This window comes from Pollachius pollachius (assembly GCF_949987615.1).
Source record: "Pollachius pollachius genome assembly, chromosome: 1".
Lineage (NCBI taxonomy): Eukaryota > Metazoa > Chordata > Actinopteri > Gadiformes > Gadidae > Pollachius > Pollachius pollachius.
In genome coordinates this window covers 30,827,759-30,844,312 of record NC_136934.1, presented here as the reverse complement: position 1 = coordinate 30,844,312, position 16,554 = coordinate 30,827,759, and the positions used below count along the sequence as shown (strand labels likewise).

General features: G+C 42.7%; 1 protein-coding gene across 1 annotated transcript in view; it reads left to right on the top strand.

Annotated features, from left to right (window-relative positions):
* The window catches only part of galnt1 (UDP-N-acetyl-alpha-D-galactosamine:polypeptide N-acetylgalactosaminyltransferase 1), a 46,534-nt gene that overhangs the window by 11,885 nt on the left and 18,095 nt on the right, over window positions 1-16,554 (top strand). The window contains exons 2-3 of the mRNA XM_079743992.1: window positions 8,368-8,478; window positions 15,909-16,048. Coding sequence (XP_079600118.1) covers window positions 15,910-16,048 — 139 coding nt within the window. The 5' untranslated portion in view covers window positions 8,368-8,478; window position 15,909. The remainder of the gene's footprint in view (window positions 1-8,367; window positions 8,479-15,908; window positions 16,049-16,554) is intronic.

The window sequence follows — 16,554 nt, the reverse complement described above, 5'->3', positions numbered from 1 at the left end:
AGGGCTCATGACGTCATAGCACAGCTGACCACCTGGCTATGTGTTCTTGAACATCTGTAGTCACAACAACAGCTGTGTGTATGTTTTTGTTTGTGTTTGTGCGTGCATGGGTGCGTGCGCATGTGCATCCATGTGTGTGCCTTGGCTGACCCTCTTTGGAGGGCTGGATCAATGCTTGGCTGATGTAATGCCCACTTGGCACACTTCTTTGTTGGGACATGTTGCTTGGACAACATGACCCTGCTGATAAATGAGCAGAATAACTTGGCATTTTCATCCTGTGGGATGGCTTTGACTTTTCCTGTTTGATGCACTGACTCTGTGCGGCCCTTTTACAATTGCAGTGCTCCAGACTAACTTTTTTCACAAGGAGCACTGTGGCCCCTAACAGAAAATTTTAGGGGCACAATCAGAAATTTTAGGGGCACACACCGTAAATCAACATGCCAATGTGTTTATCTCATTTTTTACACTGTATTACTAATTGGTTAAAGATTCGGAAATTACAATGTGCGGTTTTAAATTCAGTGTCACATTTTATTGTGATTCTCATCTTTACCAACTGTTTCCCCGTGTGCGCGCATGTGTTCGACGAGCACGGAACAGTTTCACGGGAGTGCGCCCGCTTGTGCCGCTTGACACGAAGCTGCGCCTCCTCTCTGCCCGCTCGCTCCTCCATTGAGAATGCAGCAGGCGCAACAAACGCCTCCGTGTGAAGAGCCCTTTATGGCACATGAAGTCCTGACCGGGTTCGGTACCCGACGGATGACCCGCACAATTTGGATGAAACGGGTGTAAAATAATATACTGTGTCGGACACGGGTGCTGTTCGGGTCGGACGCCTGAACAGCGCGGGTCGGATGCGGGTTTTGCGATTGCGAGCGAGACTTCTCCGGTGCTGAATGTGTTATTCGGGAGTGGAGGAGTCAACTAAAACCGTCAACAGTGGATGATGGGCTGTTTTTTGCACAGCAATCTAAAGCACCAGGCCTAACCCAACATAGTGTAATTCCCCGGCGTTCCATCTAATGTGTCTAATTTTCCTCAGGGTGCGGGTCGGGCGTCGATATCAATTTATAGCGGGTAAGGTCAAGCCTGGTCCTACTAGACTCTCGTACTTCATTTCATTTGCACAGAGAGTCTGGACCCACTCAATTGACTAACGTTAACTCAACTTGAAGGCGGGTGTCTGTTGAAGTTTAAAACTATTTGATCTGCCCAGTGCCACTCTGGATCTGCCATTACCAATCGCTAACGTTTGGCCGGGAATCACGTTGCGCGCAGGCTGTAAACAAACCAAACACTGGGCGTGAAGATGTCCGTCAACGAGCGCTGACATTAACGTCATTGTTCTCAGCCATTCCCTCTGTTCGCTGATTAGACGCACAAAATTTGGACAGAGAAAGCCCAGGAATATACCGCAAACCCAGACGTAGTAATGAAGGGAAATGAAAATTGAGTATTCAGTATTGCGGGTACGGGCGGGTGCGGGTTTGCAAAGATAAGACCCGTGCAGGACTTTGGCACTGGCACACTAGCCGAAGGTCGGAAGAATGAGTCAATAGTTTGCTCACAGAGACGTTTACGCACGCTCGATATTTATTCTCTAGGACCCTCTCCCTCCACACATTAGCCACTAACAGTGGCCATTCCCTATCGTTCTCACACTCATTGGCCTGCTACAGAATCCGGATTCGTTGACGCGCCCCTTCCCCGTTTAACGTGTAAAAAGAAAAAAAGGTAAAAGGGAAAAAATTCCATTGCGGGTAAAAACGACCAAATATTTTATCGGAAGTGCCTTTCGTTTAGACGGTGACAGCGTTTTTGGGGCTTTAAAACGCAAAAATCTGTAACCACCCTCCGGAGTGGAAAACTTCAATACGCTCCACCGTAGCGTTTCCGTCTACACTGCCAAGACGCAAAACTCTGCTCAGACCTGCTCACGTCGCGTACGCGTTTACATCACATATTGCGCCAGTACAGGGAAATAAACATGTAGGACTATTTCCATGCGTCGGACCGTCAAGCTGCTCTGGCAGCTCTAATAAACTTACAGGAGTCTTTCCACGAAATGTACAGGATATGTACAGATAGTATTACTGAACAGAGAAGGATCTGTAATTATGTTTTGGTTTTCGCGGCACAGATAAGAGAAGAAGGAAGATTCTACGCATGCGCTCAGACATTGCGGTGTTGTGTGATAGTATATCACAGCACCGCCTAGCCGCCTGACATGCATACCCAATCGAAATCTACACACTTTGGCGTCACCGTATGCACGCAGATTTCCTCCCGAAAATGCTCGTCTAAACGCAAAATAAAAAGTGAAGGCCCGACACCACTTTTGCGTCTTCTGTTCAGACCGTTTAAACGTAGCCTCAGTCGCATCTCATATTTTGGTCGCAAAATGCGACCATTTGGTCGCAGTCTGGAGCCCTGAATTGGGTATTCTAGTTTACTTTTTGTTTTTGTTTTTCGATCATCCCTGCAAAGAACAGCCACATGAGGAGTTTCACATGGAAGTGAGATCAACGTCTGTTAGATATCACAGATCTAAGGACATTGTCCTTAGATCAACTTGACTCGAACACTGTCCAATTGATTAACTTGCTCGCAATAGCTATCGTGGCTTTACTGTTGGCCAACAACCGTATTTTATAATTAATTTCAATCGCTGAAATGACAACACAATTCCAGCTGGTTTGTTGCATCATTTGGTATTTGAGAATCTCAAAATTTAAATGTATATAAAATAAAAACAAGTTTGAGGTAAGTGGTTTCTAAGAAATACTGGTCGATTTAGTCTAACTGTGTAACTAGCCTGCACCTACAATAATTCTGATGTGATGAGGTATGTCTATGAAGACTGTCTATTCTTTTTGAATCTCCTGTATCTCAGAGAAGCTCAACCGTCTCGGACAACCATCATCAACTGCTCTCCCGACGGAGGTCCACACTAGTGTTGCATGGTATACCGATACTAGAAAGGTATCATGATACCCTCACGCAAAAAACGATAAGATTCTCTTTTATTTTTTAGTATAGATGCTTTTATTAAAAAAACGTTCTGTGTCTGTGCAGCGAGCCGCTCCCCCTCTCATATATTAGCTTTATGATTGACAGGTGATCTTGTATTCATAGAATGCAAGATAATCAAAACTGCTTATGTTGTTTTTGCAAAACAGACATGAGTAATGAGAACAGGCAAGGCTAGATAGTCTAATTAAATGTGCAGAAACCATGGCATATAGAAACATACTGGCTTTGCACTTAACCCTATAGTATATTCCCTCACAGCTCTCTGTGTGTGGGCTGCAATAAGGGTCTCTGATATGAAAGCATACACACATGCTTGCACACAGCACTGGCAATGTACATCCCATTGGGCTAGAATGACGTCTTGGCTATAAGTAGGCCAAGGACTGGAGTGAAGGACACACACTTACATAAGTACATACACTCAATCATATTCAGTCTCATCTTTCATTCTCTGCCACTTTCTCAAATATAGCATATTAATCCATCCACATTTTCAGCACTGCAAATCCATCTTCTCTCTCTCAATCTTCTTCTCTTCTCTTATCGCATTCCAGGCCCAGCTCAGCGCCTCGGGCGTCGTTTGACCTCCTTGCATCGGGAGGGTGTGGGGTATGGAAGATTGAATCAGTGTACAGAAAGTATGTTTTGGCTGGCATGTGGCAACACGCAACTGACAATCTTAACCTGGAGTGCATCATGAGTCCTCTACTCTTGGACAACAAGCGTTTCTGTTTGTTTTTTTTAACCATTTTCTTAAGTGGTGTTGCCAGTGACGTTAGCTCTCTGACTCTGTGCGTGAGAACATGTGTTTCTTTAGAAACAGATGAGTGTTGTGGAGTATGTGGTACTGAGCCAGGAAGCATGGTTAATACTGTTGAGTGACACAGCATCACTCTGGTCTTCCGCTCCCAGTTGTAAGTTGTCGTTTGTCCAGCTATCTGACGTTTATTTGGCAGTGGGTTTTCCCCGAGGTATCATTACGACGTACTGGGGAGCAGATGTAGGGCGGATTACAGGAACCACAGCCCCTACTCGCTATAACTTGTGGATGACTTTTAGGAGGAGTAAGGAAAAGTTGAATAGTGTTCAACGTCTAAGCTGAGGTTTTGGACATTAACACTTAAAGAAACAGGGGGAATTGGCTCATTGTTCATCATTAGGAACAATGAGAAGACAAGATGAGAAGAATGACGCCTTATTCCATCTGTGTCCGTCCATCTCTTTACTTACTGAGTACTGGTAGAGAAATTGACATCGCACTACATGGGAGTAGTTCAAAGCTTCTAGCTATCTTATGGCAGTGCAGTTATAGCTGTGCAATGTCTGACAGGCTGCTCAAACTCATCATAGGCTGCAAAGTAAATAAAGCATAATAAAGTAAAGAAATCATTAAAATGCTAATAAAGCCTAATAAAGTCAATAAATCAGAATAAAGCAAATAAAGCAGAATTTGGCAGAAAATATTCCGGTCCTCTCAAAGAAACTGCGGTGAGGGAATTATTTTTTTACCCTAATTTGTAACTTGAGTATTTTCTAACCAGCTCCAGAATGTCCAATACCACTGACAAAGAAGAAATGGGATTGGACACAAAAAATAGGTAATCTTCTGCATTAAGTGAGAGCATTATGGGTCACCTTCCATTGAGTTATTTCCTCAAACGCTTCCTCTCCACAAAGCCATATAGCCATGGCGTAGAAAAAAATAAATAAGAGGGGAGATGTGGCATCCCTGTCTGTTTCCTCTGTGGAAAAGAGGCTGAATGAATGGTATTGGTTTGTACTGAGGCTACTGGGTTCAGTGTTCCCCCTGGGATGAAGCAGTAGGCCTGGTGGTGAATAGAAGAATTGCGTGCAAAGCGAACACACACACGTTACATCTCTGAGGGAACCGGTCAGTTGTGTACCATATTTGCGCAAACATTTTTGTAAATCTCTGATGTGACTCATGTTTTATTCAAGTTGCATTAATGTGACGTTAAGTCACGGTACATTCCAATGAAATTGCCACTAGTACCATAACATTAACTAGGTAACTTACAATTAGATGAATCGACTACCCAAACAGCTGTAGATAATGTTACAGGCGTAAGGTGTAGCCCACGGTATAAGAAAAATCATATTACATATAACTGACGATTTTGAACATTGTTGTAACTTAATATGGTAACCGTACACATAACAGTGTTTCTTACAGAATTAGATTCTAGTTGTGGTAGCTTACCGGGGGGAGGAACGTCTTCATTTTGTTGGAAAGATATTGGATCCTCAACAGATATTCCTGCTGTGATTAACAGCGATGTTCTGTAGTGAACAGCAGGCTTGATTACCGGTATGAGTCTGTGTGTAGAGGTGTATAGCCCCCCAGAAGGTTAGCATTACTCTTCTCTATAGAGCCATTCTTTGGTCAATTTCTACTCAACTATTTTGACTTCCTCTCTTATAAGTCATATACTCTATTAAACCATGCAATAATTACAACACATCACATTTGTTGAGTTTTATTCGATTACATTATACAGTTTTTATTTATTATTTTATTTGTTTGGGCCTGTCAGGGGTTCCCGTTGGCCTGTTGGTCTGCCAGCCCAATGAGGGGGAGACACTGGGGTTTGTATAGACAAGGTTATCCAGGAGATAAAGGCCAAATCCAAAGTTCCTAGCGCAAACAATATACTTCCAGTATATTGTTTGCGGTTCCAGTTCAAAGCTTACTCTGAATCTAAAGATGATACCACTGCAGGGAGAGTGAAGTTTGTATAATAAAATATATTGTATGATTTGGTGGTATGAGAGGATTCCCTACTTAACATTAACCCTCTTTGATCATTAGAAATAATATCAGGCCTTACTTGTTGAAGTAATCTTGAAGAACAGCTGAACAGCTCTGCTGTGCTTGAGTTTCAGAAATGCTTGGTACAACGTAGCTTGTGTGGAAGCTTAAGCACTGCTTGATCAATAATAGAGCGGCGTAACTGAAAATCAATCTAAATCAGAAAATGGGTATGCTAACACTACACCACTGAGCCATGGAGTTAAACTAGTAAAACATCTGCAGGGTTATTTTGACTTCCTCTCTTCTAAGTCATATACTCTTTTAAACCATGCAATAATTACAACAGAATCATTGTTTTTTTACTCAATAGAGCCTATTGCTCAAAAGCACAATAGCTCAGCTTGCATATGTTCCTCCGGCCCTCAAAAATAATGGATAAGAACTTGTTTTCTCCTTATAAGAGTAACACCAACGATTTTCCGACCAATGACTATTGGTCAGAAATAGGTCAGCCCTAATAGTGTCCAATAAGATCTAGTGCACATGGCATGTCTTTATCTGAAGGAAGATGAGATGTGTCCAAAAGGGAAGCCATAGTTATTTTATTTAAAGTTAATCTAATACCTTTGCCGATTTAGACCGAAAGTAAGGTTTAGTGGATGATCGATCGGGATCAATATTTTGGACCGAATTAAAATCCCCACCCATAATGGGATAAGAGATTTATCCCTTATTTTTCAATATAGTCGCCTAACAAGTGCATTTTTGATTTAGGTTGTGATCACTGAAACATTGTTATATATATGCGGTTACTCTGAATTGTTTCTGATAAATGTTTATACAGAATGTGATGACATAACACATGTAATCACATATACAATATGCCACAAAGGTGTTACAACTTGTACAGTTGCTTCTTGACAACAACCACTGGATCAATGAGCCGGGGACTCCGCTTGGAGTCGCAATTCTAATAACTAAAAGTGATGCAATTTAGCACACTCACTGGCGGTTTTTCAGTGCTATATTTCATTCCTGCACCCTTCTATGAAAAAGAGTGGTTGGTTAATATTTCGGTATACAGCTATTGCTGAGGCTAGTGTGTTTATGCGTAAAGAAAAAGAGATATCCAATGAATGGCTGGTCCTGGGCCGCATGTAGAGACCTGGGTCCTTGGGCCATAGCCGGGCTCTGCATGAACAGAACAACCGGGCTGGGTTAAGAGTGACTAGCAGGCCTTTTCCTACTTGAAGAGCTGTTGTATATAGATCATGGCCGGGCCCTAAGTCTGCAAAGCCCAAGTCCATTCTGGATTTATATGGTTACTGGCCGGCAAAAATGTGTGTATTGTCTTACTAGCTTACTGATTTCTTGCCATAGGAGCATTGTTAAAAAATGTCTATGCAGTGATTCTGAGGCCGAACCCCTGAGTTGTTTTAATGGGAATAAGCAATCTAATACTTATGCTTGATACTACAGCGATTGGAAACATAAATCCCCTAATGCTATTTAATAAAGATGTTTAAGTGTTTTAGGCTGTATTATGGTGTGTTCCAGATGCCTCGCACACCACCCACATGAGTTGCTCTTGTGACGTAATTTCCTGGCTTGCAGTACTTAAAGCGTTCCCGTTTGTCTTTGTGATTGTTTCATGTCATTGGCTAGTCATTGTTATTGTTAGCGACATTAGCCTCTACCAAACCAGCTCGAAAACAAACAACACAACTGTACATTGTATTGCACGCACAGCAAGACCGTGCAATGCATAAATTGGTGGCCGGAATAAAGAGATTAAATGACCAACGTGGTACGAATACAAAGGAAATAAATAGGGATGGGTATTGCAAGGTACCTCACAATTCAATTAAATTCGATTCTTTAGGTCTTGAGTCGATTCGATTTCGACTTGATTTGATATTGATCCAATGGCTTCGATATCAATTCAATAATACATACAGATGGAAAAAATACCTAAATATTATTTAGAATTAACCATTTCAAAATAAATTAACCATTTCATTGTGCTTTAACTAGCAAAAAGGGAATACACCATTGTATAGTTTTGTTCCTAAGCTAAACTTGCAGCATAAAAGTAATAATCATAACATGGACAAATGTAAAAGGGCATGTACATTTAGGCATACTCGCTTCTAGATTATGAGTAGAGTATGCTTGAGTAGAGTATGCTTTTCTTTTTTTTTAATGGAAATAATCAATTTAAAAAAGATTCTGAATCGAAATTGAATCGAGAACAAATGAATTGCAGTGCATTGATGAATCGATATTTTTACCCAGCCCTAGAAATAAATCTCTTTACGGGTGCATGCAGACATTTTTGTTGTCGAGTCATAAGGTCAGCCTAATTGAACTCGGTATCCTCTCAAAATTCCGAGTGGGACCAACCAAAAGTGGGTTCCTCCGTGAAATGCCGCAAGAAAGCTTGGAGATCTCCCCAATTGCAACTCGTGCGGGTGGTGTACGAGGCATCTGGAACAAAAAAAAGTCTGTAAAATATATATTTGTACTCATGATCCTCTTTTTCTGTGTATTTCCAGAGGGCATGCCTGAGTGACGAGCAAAGAAGGAAGTGGGATCTCTGAAGCTCCACCCCTCTGCTGGTGGAGCCTGTGCACGTAGGCCAGAGACCCCTTTAATCGTGTGTTCAGGTGAGCCATTGGTGAGAAACTTCTTGGAAGTTTCAAGTTGTTACAGACCTAGTAATTCATTTCCAAGTTCACAACAAGATGATTTATATTACTCTGAGTGCTCATGTGATGGAAATTATGTGCAAGTTTAATAACAGTCAATTACTCATGCTCAAGATGTTAAGGTAATGAGCTCAATGTAGTGAATCATAAAGAGCTGAATATGATGACATGAGATATTCATGTGGTATTGAAAGACCAAAGTTGGGCCCACATTGTACTGTTTAAACTTAGTGCTCCGCCCTGCAAGTACTTGTTGCATGAATCACTTCAGACTTCAATACTTGTTTGGATGAATCATAACAGTGTTAAATTAATAAAATCTGCGCTAATGGATAAGTGCTATTTGTGTCCTCAGTGAGGACACAAATAAGTGTTCTGGGGTAAAGTGGTCGTATTTCCCTTTGGAGACCTCCATAGTAATGATATATCCACCTCAAGTACTGTGCGTTGCTTCAGAAACAGCATGGCATGCGCATTTGTGTTTGGATGTTGATGGGTGTGAGTGGGAAGAATGAAGGATACATTTGTCATTTTGCATCTTTAAAGAGCCATCAAAGTGGAGGGCAGGAGGTTAGGGGCTCTGTTTTACTAGCACAGGCCTTGAACACACTGTGGTCTGTATCTGTATTGATGCTGCAGAGACAGTGCTCCCCTGCCACCCGCATGACAGTAATGTGTATTGATCACAGCCCAAAATGCCCAAATGACTGGAGATTGCAGTGTTTAATTCTAATTTGCATCCATGCCAACCTTTGCATTGGGAATCAATCCAGCCTGGTCTGACACCACCACTGTTCTAATGCTCTCCCTGTGCTCTCCCTTTATTTATACACACCTTCCCGCTGGCACGCCCATTCTTAGTGGTTTGGGTAGGCATATCCTAAGTCTATATAACTTTGTTTAACGCTTACAATAGGATTTATGTAATCATGCATTGAGTGAGTAACAAAAGACTTGCGAAATGCTGAATTAAAAAATGGCATTCCCTCAAGTTTTCCCACAAGGCTCCTGTAGATTTATACTGTCAACATTATCACTCCCGTCATTCCAATGCATGGAATGAAATGAGAGCTGATTCAGGTGGAAATAAATTAGCTGAACCATCTGTTAAAGTGTAATTCCGGCAAAGATTGAACGCAGGGTCTATGTTTTGGCATTTGGATACTTTTTTATTGAAAATCGAGTATAGAGTTTGCCCGGCGCAATGTTTGACTGCCATGTTATTGGTTAGGGGCACTGCGAACGCTTCCAAATTGGCAATTTTTAACCATTAATATTCCTCAATAGCACCAAACCTCTGCAGTAGCATGATTAGGGTCCCTACACATAAAACAAAGCATCAATTTTCGCTGGAATTACACTTTAAGGTAGTGATGCTAAGGCTACTACATCTCAGATCCCCCTTCGAGAGATTCACTCATAAAAGTCACTTATCTCAAGTTGGCTCATTGTTAAGCATCATAGTTTTTGTCCTCCAATTGTTCATTTTACTTTGATGCATCATACTTACATAATTGCCCTATCAAGTCTACAAGGCACACTATTGGCTAATGTCAGTAAATCGCATAATGCAGTCTATAATTGAAGTTATTTTCTACAATCCAACTCCTAAGAGATACAAACTCCCTTTTGATGATTGCATGCAACTGAATGTGGCCACATAGTAAGCAAGCATATGGAAGTGGACAATGGCTAGTTCCGCAATTACTAGCACAGAATTGATGCTGTTTAGTAATGTAGAACCTGTGATTTTCATTCGCTCTCAGTCAGACGCGTAATATGCTGTCATCCAGGCACACTCTGTTCTTCCCTCACTCTTTCTCTTTCTCTCTGGCTTTCTCGCTATTTCTCTGTTTCTTTCGGTTTCTCTCTCACTCTTTCTCTCGCACTCTTCACACACACACACACACACACACACACACACACACACACACACAAAAGGGAGGCTCCTCTTTTGCGGCCCATAAATTGTGAGGAGGAGAAACTGTTGTTCTTTTTGCCCCACCAAAAGGGCTGCCAAGTCAGTCGCTAAGGGAGAATTTGGTTGTGCAATCTCTTAAAGGGGATTATGTGTGCAAAGAGTGAGGCTGGAAGAGGGTAGATAGAGAGAGGGAAAGAGAGAGATGAGAGGGAAGACAAGACCATTGGTAGAGTTAACACAGTAGAGAGATGTTAAAGGAGAATTCTGTTCTCATGGAAGTATTGATGGCAACCTGAAAGGACAGGACGTCACAGGGAAGGGGGTTGGGGTTAGAAGTGTGTGTGTGTGTGTGTGTTGGGGGGGGGGGGGTTGGAGAGTGCGGTTGAAAATGAAAAGAACAAGAAGAAAGGAAGGGAGGGAAAGAGCGAAAGGATAAAGAGAGCAGACATTAAAGAAGGATGTACAGAACGTGATATGTTAAGTGATCAGGAAGAGAACAGAGATGTGGGGAGCGAAAATTGTCTGTTTGATGTCTGTGGAAGCAAGGCAGTCTAAAAGAGACTTCAAAGAGGCTAGAGCCCAAGATAAACTGAGCTGACACAGACATACACACACGCACTGTGGGGCCTGGAGCTGGCATGAGCAGAGAGGGGTCCACAGTAGTCCTTTGCCATGCCTGATTAGAAACCCAGCAAGCACAGCAACAAGGCTGAGTGAAAGGGCTGGGAGGGCATGCAAGGGTTGGTTCAATGTATGTGTGTATACACTTCTGTTCCTCGGCCGCTTGGGGCATTGTTGTTTACTTTGATTACTTTGCACCAAGCAAATGCCATGCTGCCGATACCCTTATGAAACCATTGCGACAGGGCTGTGAGCAAAACTATACGTGGAATCATCCATTGTTGTGTGTCTGTCTGTCTGTCTGTCTGTCTGTCTGTATTTCTGTCTGTCTGTCTGTCTGTCTGTTGTTATTTTGTGGCTTACATCCTATTTGCTTGCCAAGGTCAAGCAAGGAAAGAGTTACACTTAAGCAGTTGGAGAGAAAACAACTTTGGACTAAAATTAGAAACAGGATTTCTCTAATTGTGTTGGAGCCAGAAAGTACAGGTGCAGGTTAACCATCACAATGGATAAACCATAAGGACAATACCGGTAAGAGGATCCCAATATTTTATACATCTGTCCTGGCTTCACCAAAACTTCCCTTACCCATTGGGCAAAATTACTTGTTCAACGGCTTCTGCTGAGGGCATTCAGCGAGAGTATGCCTGCTAGGGCTGTACACAAAGACACACAGCCCTTTGGTCTTTTGGAGTCCATGTCCGTCGGTCAGTACAGAGATTGTGGTATAGGAGGAGAGACGGTTGCAATGGCTTGATCATCCAGACCGGTAGTGTCCTTCAACCTGTAAAGGCACTTAAATATTGAGGGATAAAGCCAGGTAAAACATGTGCTTAGAAGAGTAAGAATGATGTAGTGAAATGTACCACAGACAGGATTTTGGTTTAAAACAAAATTGTATTTCACAGTGTGAAATAAAATAGACGAAAATAAATGAAAGGAAAATATATGAAACCAATGTAACGCAATAAGAATATATCTATGTCAGTCCTGGTTTTAGATCTGTGTTTGCATTCCCTAGAAGTTCAGAGCATGTTGAGGAAGACGTTAAAGGTCCCATGACATGCTATTTTATGGATGCTTTAATATAGGTATTAGTGGGCCACTAACAGAGTATTCAAAGACGTTCCCGAAATTCAGCCGTGGTGCAGAGTTACAGCCACTCCGAGCCAGTGGCACATTGAGCATCCCCCAAATGCACTGTTTTGGTGTCTGTAGCTATAATGCAAATGAGGAGGAGCGAGGCGGGTCAAGGAGGAGGGTGGGGGTGTGGCCCTGAGCAGCTTGCAGCCACGGTACCAAGCGCTCTGTTTACAGTGGTGTATGGCGAGGCGCACACAGCCTTTAGCCGTGTTCTGTTAATATTCTAGAACACACGGGAGTCCTGGAGCTCTATATCTAAATAATATCATATTATGCATGGATATTTATATCGTATAATATATATTATCACGGCCAAAAGCTGTGTGAGCCTCCAGACGATATTATGAATCTCAAACGACCGTGTAGGGCTCTCCGACGTCTCTTGTTCTTCCACGTCCACATCAATCTGAAGTAGACTGAACCTCCAAAGTATTTTTTCCCCAAATTCATTCTCAACCATGGCTGAGATAACCCCCACTTCGAGTCTCGTTGTGGAAATACCAGAGATGAGAGTCCGACGTGTTATGCGCCATAACACCAACAGCTTGTACAACACTTTGTGTGTACGACACACGCGTTACAGTCCTGGAGCTCTATATCTAAATAGTATCATATAATGCATAGATAGCTATATCATATAATACATATTATCACGGCCTCCAGACGATATTATGAATCACAAACAACTTCGTCGGGTTCTCCGACGTCTCTGGTTCTTTCACTTCCACATCAATCTGAAGTAGACTGAACCGCGCGCTGCCTGCTGCCGGCTGCCCGCTGCCGGGTGGTGGTGCTACGCGGCGGTGGTGCTACGCGGCGGTGGTGCTTCGCGGCGGTGGTGCTTCGCGGCGGTGGTGCTTTGCGGCAGTGGTGCTTCACGGCGGCGGTGCTTCGTGGCAACTGGCGGCAGGCAGCATGTCGCAGTTCAAACTTCAGGGAGTCAGAGCCAAAGTTCCTATCCCCCAATTCCTTCTCAACCATGGCTGAGATAACCCCAACTTCAGTCTCGTTGTGGAAATACAAGAGACGTCAAAGAACCGACGTGTTATGCGCCATAACATCAACTGCAAACACTGTGTGTAATCACACACACACACACACACACACACACACACACACACACACACACACACACGTGGCGCTCGTATGGTCATGTCTCATTGGCGGGCCAAATTCTCTGGGCGGGCCAGGGAGAGAAAGGGGAGGAGTTTAGATCCTTATGACGACATATGGGACCACATTCCAAATCAGCGCGCTTGAGCCTCCGTTTGTTCAAAGGCGAGCAGAACACCTAGTGCTCGTTTTACACTGAACGCAAGTTTTAGCCACTGGGGGACCATAGGCAGGCTAGGGGAACTCATATTTATGTTAGAAAACCCCATAAAGTGAGGTTTTCATGCCATGGGACCTTTAAGAAGGCCTTATGGAGAATGCCATTGGTGTACATTGATTGTTTTGCGATCATAACCTGTGCTTAAACTGCTGCGACAATCTTAGGAAAATCTTGCATTTCCAACCAATGTTATAGCACAAATGTGGCTGCAATGTTTTCGTTAAGCTCCCCCAACCAAACTCCCACCTAACTCAATGCAGTGAGACACTGATGTGGGGGGCGTGTTGTTTAGTGTTCCCTCTGGTTGAAACTGACCATTGTCCATAATCGCATGCTAATAGTAGTGTAATTATTAGCAATTATTATTTAATTAGAGGTAAGGTCCCCTTACTCTCCAAAAAAAAAACGTCTTACTTACTTTTTGTCTGTTGTACGTCCTGACATTTAATGTAAGCACTTATTGTGTTTTGTACGTCCAGCTTTTCCTACTTACCTTGGTTGTGTACGGGGACTGGTTTCACCGAGCAATTGTTAGTGCTTGGCGCTTGTTGCTAAGAAAATCTTTAATGAACCGACAGCGATATATTGTTGTTTCTCTTTCTTTTGACAAATCTACTTGTTGTAAGTCGCTTTGGATAATAGCGTCTGCTTAATGCCCTAAAAGTACATTTAAGTAGCTCAATGCATTCATCTACAAATAAACTTCACAATAACCCTAAAACTACACCTATATTGATATATCTATTTCATCAAATATATTTCGGCATCAATATAAAGTCTATTAATGGGAAGCGATGAGCACAGTGGATCTGAGACGCTGTTATTATGCTGTTCATCAAATAGCGGTATGCAATGCCATCAGCTTCCATGAAATGATTGCATTCATCAAATGTGTAATGCATTAATCTCAGCAGCCCTAGCAGGATTACTGTTATAAGCAATGATTTACTATGAATCACTTGATGAGTACATGTATTTGCACCTCACCCTGTTTAATAGGTTTAAACATCTATCATCCGCCTCAGGGAAAACATTTCAATATAAAATACCATAGCAAAACCTCAAACCATTGGATCATACCTCCTTTGTATGTTTATCGATTAGTTTCCTGGATTTGTCCTTTTACCAGATTAATTCCTGTGCCAAAGAAATGCCACTATGATGTTTAGCTTTTTTAACATTTCTGGCACTAGAGAAGGATTATTATGTTTGTATCATGCATCTGTCCAATAATTGTCTGTGTTCATAAACAACCAAGTACATCTCTATTATGCTTATTGTGAGAGCACCAGTAAATCTGAAACTCTGGAGATATACATTAATTTGTGGTACGACAACCATAGTAATGTTAATGTAAAATTTCACAGATTTTCCACAATTGTTATACGTGTCATACATGCATGCAAAAAATCACAACCTCCAATTCTGCCATGCCAGATTCAGAATTGTAGAGCAAACAGGCTGATCCCAGAACTGCCAATGCTGCCAGTTGCCCCGACCTTGAAAGCGGCTCACCCAGGCTACCTGTGAATAGACCCCGTTTTTACACAAGCAGAAATCACCATGGCCAAATTAATTTCCTCCTTTCTGCTGCTGCTGCTCAACCTGGAGATCATTGGAGCAGAGAGGTGGCCTGGGGGAGGCTGACACTGGAGGAGAGAGGCAGAGTGCTGCAGAGGAATTTTAATGTGGCTCTTTCTGCCTCTCGCTGCCTGCCGAAGAAAAACAATTACTATCAATGTGTGTGTACGGACATGCACGAGAGCACGCACGCCAGCGGGTTTGAGTATGTGTCGCCCCCGGTTAGTGTGTTTACCTGCCTGCAATGGATTTAAAAGAGTTGTAGCTTGTTTTATGTATAAAGGGTAGGCACTGTTGGGGCAGAAAGGTTTAAACGCTGCAGTGGTTCACATAAAACAAAATAAAACACGCCGAATTGTGTTCCATAAAAATGTTGGACCTCAGCTCATGAAAATGATTAGCTAATTAATTATAGTTTTACTCTGAGACATCTTACACATAAATCTCTCCGTATGTTATTATTCTGCTCCGTCTAGAGCGTGGAGGTGACCTTTAGAAGCACTACTGATAAGCAGCTGGTAGATAATAGGCAGAAGTCAGTCAGTCTGACAGACTCAAAGAGGACAGATGCTCAGGAAGCCAGCCAGAAGGGAATGAGTAGAAAGGCGAAGACACATTGATAAAGAATACAGAGAGAGAGAGAGAGAGAGAGAGCGCGAGAGAGAGATCCCGTCTGCAAAGCCTGTGATTGTGTCCTCAGATCACACCTCCGCATTTCACTCTTCCTCCTCCTCCATCCCCTTTAGTCTTTAATGTGCTTTCCCTTTCTCTGTCTCTCTCCCTTTCAAGGATGCGGAGGTTTGCCTACTGTAAGGTGGTGCTGGCCACCTCGCTGGTGTGGGTGATGCTGGACATGTTTATCCTGCTCTACTTCAGTGAGTGCAACAAGTGTGACGACAAGAAGGAGAGAGGCCTGCCGGGGAGAGAGGGTGAGTGTATCAGACACGTTGATAATCAACGCCGCGGTGTGACACATCACAGCTGTTGTATGTTTGTAGTCAGAGGGGCTGTACGGGGAAGGAGTTCCCGTGCACACATAGAGAGGCTCCACTATGGCTCGACACACAAAAGTGAGCCAATCGTACTCGCCAACCTTCAGCCCCCAGAAAAAAAAGAGTTTCAAGAAGCCACCGCGGGGGTCTAGAGGTCAGCTCCAAGAATGGAAACCACTATCAAAGACTTCATCTCCTGCATTGCAGTGCACTTTTAAGGGTTTGAATCCAAAAATAAAAAGCGGACAAATAAAATGATGTTACTATAAATTCATATAGTGCCATAAAAATCCAAATAAATGTTGTTATTATAAATATATATATGGCCATAAAAATCAGAAAAGACCGTATATATTTCTAATTTGGCTTCAGTTGCTTGATTGCCGTTGCTGAAGTGCCTCGTAGCGTTTACACCTGATGGTGGGCTGCCTGACGGATCGCCA